This window comes from Struthio camelus, chromosome 7 (genome assembly GCF_040807025.1).
Source record: "Struthio camelus isolate bStrCam1 chromosome 7, bStrCam1.hap1, whole genome shotgun sequence".
NCBI classification, from domain to species: domain Eukaryota; kingdom Metazoa; phylum Chordata; class Aves; order Struthioniformes; family Struthionidae; genus Struthio; species Struthio camelus.
The window spans coordinates 40,582,448-40,591,902 of record NC_090948.1 but is presented as its reverse complement, the minus strand read 5'-3'; the positions used below and the strand labels follow the sequence as shown (position 1 = coordinate 40,591,902).

The 9,455-nt window shown below is 47.6% G+C and overlaps 1 protein-coding gene across 4 annotated transcripts in view; it reads right to left on the bottom strand.

Moving 5' to 3' along the window:
* Positions 1-1,604: 1,604 nt before the first annotated feature.
* The window catches only part of OIT3 (oncoprotein induced transcript 3), a 31,975-nt gene continuing 24,124 nt past the window's right edge, over positions 1,605-9,455 (bottom strand). For 3 of the 4 annotated variants that reach the window (XM_068951016.1, XM_068951015.1, XM_009675479.2), the window contains exons 7-9: positions 8,783-9,198; positions 4,196-4,295; positions 1,605-2,546 (exon numbers count right to left, since the gene is read on the bottom strand). In XM_068951016.1, the coding sequence (XP_068807117.1) occupies positions 2,367-2,546; positions 4,196-4,295; positions 8,783-9,198 (696 nt within the window). In that variant the 3' untranslated portion in view covers positions 1,605-2,366. The other variant, XM_009675489.2, reaches the window with a different exon arrangement.

Here is a 9,455-nt window from a genome sequence, read left to right as displayed (position 1 = left end):
GAGGAGTTTTGCCTTTGATTTCATATCCAGGCTGTTACGCCAGCAAAGACGACAGATGGCAACAAGAGGCAAGCTGAGGAGAGCCAAAAGATGCTGAAAAATGGTTCTGTTGTGTGCCTAGGAGCCATCGCCTCCAGGTCAGAGGAGACATGTCCACAGGGCAGTGCAGGGAAGCACCTACTATTCCGCTTGCAAGACAAACCAAGCACCTTCCCAGGTCATTCCATTCACATGGCCACACAGACTCTCCATCTCCACCTCATTACCTTGCAACTTATTTAAATAAAAAGCTGCAGAGCGGAAAGGCCACTTTGCATGAATTTCTCAGAAAGAACCAAGTAATTTGCACAATAACTAAAGCAAGCAAAGAAACGAACCTCTCCCTCCAACACTCCCCATGTCCCTTTCACACTAACAAAAAGTACCCGTTGCCTCTCCAGAAGGCATTGGCTAATTGATTTCATTTCCCAGCTCTTGTTTTACCAAAACAAGTACATTCAGCAGGGGCTGCTTGGACAAAGAAGTGACAGCGGGAAATTGCCAGTGTGGTCCTAATAATGGAAGTGAATCAGCAGAATCAGAAGACGCATTGCAACGCAAGAGGGAGGCTTCTTCATTTATTTTCCTTTCTCATATGGTTAGATAACACATAAAAATGAGCGTCTTTCCACTTATACCTATTCATAGTCATAGAAATATTTTCATTTATTCTAACACGCATGCATACGCACACATAATCCCAAGTCAGAAAAAACAGCCAGGAAGCCATTAACAAAAAAAAAAAAACAAAACCATGAAACTCCCAGCCCATAAAGTGCCCATTCCTCTTTGAAACCTCAGTCACCAGAAGTAATAAATCTGTGAAATGGAACGTTGCTGACGTGATTTGTGACTCCTTTCTAAAAGGTCCCTTCAAATGGACTCCCCATCCATTTGAGGGTAGCAACAAATTTTGGCCTTGGCAGCAATTTGCCTGCCTCCAACAGAAATAGATAATCAGTAATGCAGACCAGGGGGGACTTCCAGCACACCTCCAAACACGCTTACGACAGAGCTTGAAACTTACTGCAGAAAACCTCATGAACACACTGCTGAGTCACAGCCAGCTTCGGATGAGGACCTTGCCTCTCTCAGCCTCCAGCCCTGCCCCTCTTACTTTCTCCTTCACTGCTTTCTGTGCCTCCTTCCTTTCACCCCACATTACCAATCCTTTACCATAGAGTGCTCCTGCTCCTGAATGAAGCCCAGAGGAGCTTGAGCTGATAATCTATATTTCCTTTGGAAGGAGTGTGGTGGCCCAAAGGGACTCCTGACAGGCGTGATTATGCCTGCTGTCACCAGTAATTCTCTCTCTAGTCATCTCACACCTAGCAAGAGACTGCAAATGCACACAATCAATTTAACAACACTGCCATGTCTCCTGTCACCAGGCTCACTGGGGACAACGCTACCCAGAGAGCCACCACATCAAGTATTTATAGCAATCATTTGTAACGTGCGTTGCTCGAATCCCTTTGCCAGCACCACAGACTCTCTTCCAGGCATTCAAACATTCAACCGCATTAAAACTTTCAACCACAGATTTGGTAACAGCACACTTGGGGGGGTGTTTTTAGGTTTTTAATTAGCTTTTTCTTACAATGAAGGTGCTATAACACAAAACGCACCAGGTTGCTGGAGGGGGGAGAGAAAATAACGATACACTAAATAAAGAGGAAACACTGTTATACTGCATGCAATTATCACAAGAAAATAAAAAATTAAGTTTTATTAAATACTTTTTACTATTTAAAAATAGCATTCAAATGTGCCTGTGGTAGTTCTGAGCTTTAGCTGCCTGTGATGACAGCTGTTTTACACCTGCAAGGAACTTGCATATTACGAGATATATATTTTTATGTCTATTCTTAATGGTCATCCAAAAACTCATCACGCTCAAAAACTTCAGCATCATTCACAGACTTGCATAGCAAACACGTTTGGTTATGACACCATTTGTATTGTCTGCTGAAAGAAGGGCTTGAACAACATTTGTTTAGGCAAGGACGAACAGTCCCGTGGAGCCTGCGGGCGGATGCACGGAAAAACAAAGCCAGGTAACGCTTCAGTAACAAAGCAACAGGGTCCTTTTAACCGGCAGAAACGCAGGTAGAACTGAACTATTCTGCAGTCCGGGCTGCGCTCAGAGGGTTGCCTCGTGCGTCTAATATATTTCACACAAAAGCATCAGGATGTTAGGGAAACAAGTCCAGAGGAGGTTCAAGTGGGGCTTCACCAAAGACCTCTCATTTCTCAAAGGCCCATGAAAGAAGGCATTGCTAGAGAAGGTCGGTTTCGGGCAGAGACGCTGTGCCAGCAAGTGGGTGTTACTCGTCAAAGTCAATTCTGATGGGGCCGCCTGTCAGGATGTGCTTTGCCACGTGACCAGCTTCCTCCTCCTCCTCTGTCTCGGCTGCCCTGCGCACTCGTCTCCGGCAGCCCTGGGCGCAGCGGGAGCTCTCGTCCAGCGCCCCGCACACGAGGATGCGGCAGTGCAGGAACACTTCCTGGTGGCGGCAAGACAGCAGGCGAAGTCAGTGCACAACGGGCTGTGGGAACCTGACTGGCAGTGCTGCCGGCTCTCACGGAGCATGGGATGTATGCGATTCCCACAGCACAGCCATTTCTGTCCAGGTCAGTAATGTCCTTATCCACCATGACAGCCAAATTGGCTGCTCCATCTGTTTTCTTAGATGCTCAGGTGAGAGCATGTTTGCCCGGCAGAAAATTCAGAGCATGCTGTTTGCCTCTTAGCCAGGGACTAAGACAGAGAACATGAACGCATGAAATGAACCTTCAGAAGAAGGTATGAAAATGTCAGGAGTGAGCTTGGAAGAGCTCGTATGGACTGGAAGTGTGGTAGGAAGCAGGCCAAGAACGCATGAAGCCTCGCAAGGAGATGCATTGACGCAAAGGTGCAAGAGTTTGACATGCGCTGAGAAAGCATTTAAGGATAGAAGACTGAGGAGCAAAGGAGAAAACACAGGCTCATGAGGGGCCAGGACTGGTAGTTGAAAGGAGGAGAGTACAAAGGGCATGGAGACAGCTGCCTTTTCTTTCTGCACAGTAAAGGTAGACAGTGATAGGATTGCTGTTCCCTTCCCTCTAAATGACAAGAAGAGTAAGCAAGATCCCTGCAAGCAGTGATTAAGGAAGCGAATATTTGTGAAAGCGTAGTCAACAGTGAGATTTGAAGCAAAATCCATTGCACCGGCCCTGGAGGATGTGGGGTGGAGGCAGCAGTGGCAATCAGAAGGCCAGTGAAATCTATGAATTTAAAAGGACCTTATCCTTTTTAACCCTACTGAGGCTCTGCACAGGCCGGAGAGGCAGCTTTATGCCTTTTGGGACAGGCAGTACTGGCTGAGCATAACAACAGTGATTGAAAAACCTGACTTCTTCTAGCAAAGAAGAGGAAAGCTATTTGCATTAGGAAGACAGCATTACCCTTCAGCTGTCCTCACACTAGAGAGCCTCTGCCACAAACTGCCATCAGCCTGGCCTGCCTGGTTTCATGTTGAATTAATCAGTATGGTGGCCTCATGCCTGGAAACCTGCAGGGCGTTTGCGCTCAAAGACCCAGAGAAGATACATGGCTGAAGAGATCCAAAGCTACAGACTGTCTTGTTTTAAAGACAGGACACTGCACAATGCGCCTAACTCCCTGGGTTTCTGTTTGGTCACTGGAAACACAAACACCTTTCTCTCCCAGCGTAGGAGGCTCCCCAGAGCCTACATGGGAAAGAGCGATGATTTCAGCCCGCCAGCACACAAGCTTTGAGTGTACCTGTATCGGCTGCTGTTGTGCATGGCAGGAAGAGGCAGTCGAGACTAGACGGAGTTGAAAGGCTATGACAGGGCTTCAGCCCCCATACTGGGCTACATGATACTGCGCAGCAGGCTGGGTCAGTCTACAGCAGCCACAACTGGCGTTCACATTTTATTTAATTTTATTTGGTTTTATCACCGTCTTCCGAAGTACTTGTGTTCAGCTCCTGAAAGAAACAGCTGCTGGAACAGGCAGAGCACTGTGCGTCTTGGGCCAGCCATTCCTCCCCTCGGTACTCTAATAACACTACAGACATACAGCCAACTCTGTTGAGGATCCTCAGTCAGATCAGGGCTGAGGCAAGGTCCGAGAGGTTTTTGAGCTTACCTTGTTGTCTTTGCCCACAAACTTGAACACGGGAACCTGGAAGTGCTTGGCAAGATGGTCCTTTGACGTGTACTGTTTCACTGAATCATCAGAAACGCAGCTGAGGAAAGCAAAGGGATAGGCTTTAATGGGTTTCCCAGAAATGGAAAAAGAAAAGACAGGAAAAAAAACATCCCAGCCTATTTAACTAGAAAAAGAAAAGGAGGGCTTGGCTCTCTTAGGCTAAGCTACCATCCACGTTACTTCCTCTTTGGTCACAGGAGAAAATTCGGGAATGATGGGGAAAAAACAACAGGGAAGATGATAGCATCTCCAGACAAAGAACAGCTCAGCAGCAGCGCTGGCAGGACACAGTCCAGTCCCTTCGGCAGAGGGGCTGCCAGAGAACTGCAGGCAAATTTATCCTCATTTCACCTTCCTGTGCAACAGTCTGCAGTGATCAACAGAACTGTTGAACATCTATAATATATTAGGCAGTCTGCGTATACAGCACACAAATGACGCTTAAAATGAAGAAGCCTTTGCCCACGTTACTAAAATATTACAGATTATGAAAAAACAAAAACCTAGATCTACTTTGCTTTATCTCATTTATATTTTTCTTTACTTCTCGATGCACTTGGCTGGATGGCTCAAATTCCCTACAGCTATAATTCATAATTTCAGTTTCTTTGTCACTAGCAATATATAGGTACGTAAGCGGTCAAAACACTGAAAGAAGATAAACTACCTTTTTAGAAAGTTACATTTCATGCCTAGTCAGTTTATAAACTACTACAGACTATTTAGAGTCTTCCAGTGAAACAGCAAGACAAAAAGTTACGGTGACTCGAAAATTACTGTTGCCTACTGCAATGCCTTGGGCATTTTGAGAGGCACAGATGCTGTCGTTACTTTGCATTGCAATGCAGCATGTCCTTTCCAGCAAGTGAATTCCAGAAACATGGACTTTGCAAGCTATAAAAAAAGGAAGAGATGAGGTGTGATAGCGTGACAGCTCAAAGCCTACTCTAGAAGCAACCTTTAGCTTCAAGCCTTACACCAGAAATATGCCACGTATTGTCAGAAACACTGACAATTTTGACATGTCATGACACGTTCCTTTATCAAACGGCGACAAGAACAGCAGCAATCCCCCCCCCCCCTCCATCTACATGTAGCTCTGCTTACACTAGAATGTGTATTTAGAAATCTCTGTACTGTTTGGCTAGCTTGTCTCTTTGGGCTGCAACCTCTCCCAGAATCGCCCCTCTGCCACGCGCGGCAGAGCACTGAATGTCCATGGGAGCGCTCAGCGCTGGCCTGATCCCAGCATTATTTATACCATCATTTATTTCAGTAGCTTTCTCAGCCAGCGGAGGTCATGGTCTGAAGGGATATCCCTGTTTGCAATACTTGTCTAGTTAACTTGCCCAGGAGGCAAACATAAAAAGTTGTCCAAGGGGAGCCAGTAAATTAACACTGTGCCTCTAGAAAAAGTGACATAGATTCCTTCCCCTTGAGGCCAAATACTAAATGCTATTAAGTTGTTTAGTACAAAATTACTTATAAAAGTATCATTCCTCAAGGCACCTGACTGCAAAGCGTATCAGTTAAAGACTTCCCATAAGTGACTGGACAAGCCTTGGGGTTGTAAAGTCAACTCAGAGGCATTTCCCTGCTTGTAAGCCTATAAACTACGGTGATTCTTGGATAGTGGCTCAAACCCAACTCCTACATCCCAAGGGTATCCTCCACAGCAGTGGCTAGGAACCTACTGGTTTGGGGCTAGGGAGAAGGAAAATGGAAAAACAAGGAGGAACCTCAGAGCCCCTACCATGCCCCTAAGCATGTGTTTTAGCGAGGGTTGCCACAAATGCATTGCAGCATGACCAGAAGAGCTCAGAAACCTCCCAAGTCATGGGGACAAGTACCTTAGCATTGTATGAGGGGCCATACCAAGTCCCACCCTCCTAGGAAAGCCACAAACTCTGCGCTTTCTGCCTTAGAGAGGTGAGAAGGAGCAGAGGAGCACAGGTAGGGAAGGAAGATGGGTGACCCCGCTCTGGACAAGGGGGAAACAACCCCTTCTCATGTACAGCGTGTCGAGGGCAGGGGAGTGGAGAGCGGTTGTGCCGTGGTAGCTCTGCTCTGACCCTTTCCTGGGGCCGGTTGCAGGGTGGAAAGGAGAGCTCAGCAAGCACAAAAGCTACTTCCACCTGCAAACGCGGTGTATCGAGAGGGAGCCTTTCTAACCAAGTGCAGTGGAACCACCTTAACCTCCTTACGCTTGGTAAGCGGCAGCTCCCGACCATCTCAGATTACAATGGATTGCCCATAGTGACGTGACCTTGCTCCAAATGCCCCAGAGAGCTGCAATGTTGATTGTCCATGCAACTGGTCGATGCCTTTTGTTTATTTTCGTTTGGAGAAAGTGGAAGGGCAGGAGCAGAAGTGGGAAAGCCCCCTTTGGGGCTCTGGCTCTAGCAGCGGCAGTGGGGTGTGTTGTGGAGCCCAGAGAGACGGATCTGGGCAAATCCACATTTCCAGCTCAGTGACAGGGCCTCAGACAGCAGTGATTTCTTACCTATGAAGCCCTTCTCATCAGCAAGGGGAGAGGGGCTGAGAGCACCTCCCACCTCCTGCCAGCTGGAGATGGCAGGGAATAATCAGAAGAAAGTAAAAGAGGAAATTTCCCCTCGCCTCAGTCTAAAGTATATCCCCTCAATAAAGGTATTTATACAGAATTTCACTCTGGAAGTCTCGGCTGCAGTTAACTCCTGCAGACCTGATGCTACATAATCAAACCTATTAGAAAGCTCATCCGGGGCTTTGGAGGCTGGGCTGATGGAAGGAAAAGGGATTATTACAAAACTGTTTGGAGCAAGGGGAAATCAGCAGTGGATTCAGCTAATTTTGCTTTTTAATTGCTGCAAGCCTAGCAGGAGACAAAGAGCTCCAGCTAGCCCAATAGTGCATCATTAGTCTTTGCTCTAAGTCAGCAGTACAATTTAAATACAGCACACTGCAGGGGGCTGGCATGTCCGGGGGATGCTGGGGCCTGAATAACTGTGCCAGAGCAGAGCTCTGGATTAGCTCCAGCCAGTCTGCTCCAGCCCACTTCTCCTTTCCGTGAAGTTTTAATGCCCTCTGCAGGATAACAAAACCAAAGGGGCCGTTCATGCCTTCCCCGCCAGGAGAAAAAAGGAAGCTTCTAGCTCCTTTCTGCACAAATCCCGAAACTGCTGCTGTGGTGGATTAGAGAGGTCCCATTTTCAGCCCTCTCTCTTTATTCGTCTCAGGTTTTGACCGCTGTTTTGGATGCCCATCATTTTCACTCGTCATGGGAAATGAATGAATGTTTGGAGCCCTGAGAGGGTCCAAACGGACAGCCAGGGAGTCAACAAATCAAATATTCCAATACAAGTCTGCTCATAACAAATGCCAGAAACGTCAAGCACAGAAGAACTGCAGCCTAGGAGGGAGGGAGGACAAGCCACTGCTGAAATCTTTGTTAGAGGGAAATTAAAACAGTATCTTTGTGTACTGCACTCAGCAGGATCCTTTTGCTACAGGACTATCCCATAGGATTTGTCATCAGCAGCTGTAATGGTGGATGATTTAGCCTGGCAGCTGAAGAAATACGGTCTTCCTTATGAGATGGTTGGGCAGACAGGACACGGCACTTACACAAACAGAATCCCTTCACTGGTCGGCCGTGACACTTGGATATGTCTTAGCTATCACTTCGGCAGGACTTTCTTCCCTAAGGAATAGCAGACATTTCCCAACTATGCCTTTTGCACAATGCTTTCTGGTTAAGCTGCCAGACACTGCTGGATGCAAACACTCCAGAGCAACATCGCAACATCGCACGGTCACACTGGTACCCAAACAAGTCTCCGAAAACAGCGGTCACCTTTGGAGCTAGCAGAGCCCAGAGGAACGCTCCCCAGAACCTCTGACACAAAATCTGTCCCAAGGAGGCCTGAGGGTGAGCCCACGGATCCACCCTGAGCCTTTTACTAGCATATCCTGGAAAGATCATTAACCCCAAACGGCCCAGAAACTCACCACCAAATTAAGGGACCCTAAGCCTTCTACAATGACAACCATCAGAGAGACAGTAAAGAAAGGGGAGCTCCAATCAGGACCAGCCACGGAGTCTTCTGGCTTATGCTACAGAAAGGCCACTATGGGAAAATGAAGACACTTGCTCCAGCAGCCATGTCGCAGCAGCACACCGCCATTGGGGGGGTTCTGCTGACTGGTTCGGCACTTTGCCAGCTGGCAGACAGAGGATATCGGCAAAGACATCTCCTCTACAGGAACCAACTCAATTATGCACAAGCCTAGTTAGAGACAGATGTCCCGTAAAAGCTGCACTTGGAGTAATCTCTCTCACTGCCTCCCGCTGTTTCTCCTAATCACTTCTGATGGGACAGGTGCTTCAGCTTGATAACCCTGGCCGCTGGTGATTGCTAGGAATACAGCAGACAGACTGCTGTGGAGAAGCAAGGGTATTTGCTGCGTCACATAGCTAACACGACTCAGCCGCCCTGCCACTTCCCGTCTAATAGCCAGTGAAGGAGGGAGCAGTGAACTCACCCATCTTGAATCAGGTAGTACTTCAAGATCTCATCAATTTTTGAGGTGGGAGTGGCAAAGCAGCTCTCAACCAGTGTCTCCAGTCCACTGACGTGTACCAAGGGCTCGATCCCAAAATACAGAGAGTCCCGAAGCTTGAGGGTGGGAAGGGTGTCCCTGTAAGGCTCGTCAAATTCTTTGTCTTTGAAAATCTCAAGAGTGAAGGGGAAGATTCCTTGGTTGCGGCTCATGATTTCCAAGGGGGAGTTCTTGAGGTTGGGCACATAACCTTCGGAGATGGTGTACCGGCGCGGGAACTCACAGGTCACCGGGATCAGCAGCTTGCTGGTGCGGACAATAATGTCCCCATTACTGCCTGGAGTCTGCTTTGGCAAGCCAGTCACCAGATTGGTGGCAATGATTTTATCATTTATTACCTGCAGCAAAGAAAGGGATTTAAGGGAAAAGAGAGATCACCCTTGGAGAGAAATACCTCTCTCCAAGTTCGGACAAGCACCAGCAGCTGAGTTTACCTTGCTCAAGAAAGTCAGGCATAAACTAGCCCCTGAAGACGCAGCTTGTGAAGTCATACACTACAACCAGAGCAATGTTCATCTTTACCTACGGCCCAAGGGCCTTTGTTAGTTTGCTATCAATTGTGATTCACTGTACTCATGCATGAAGCAGAGGAACT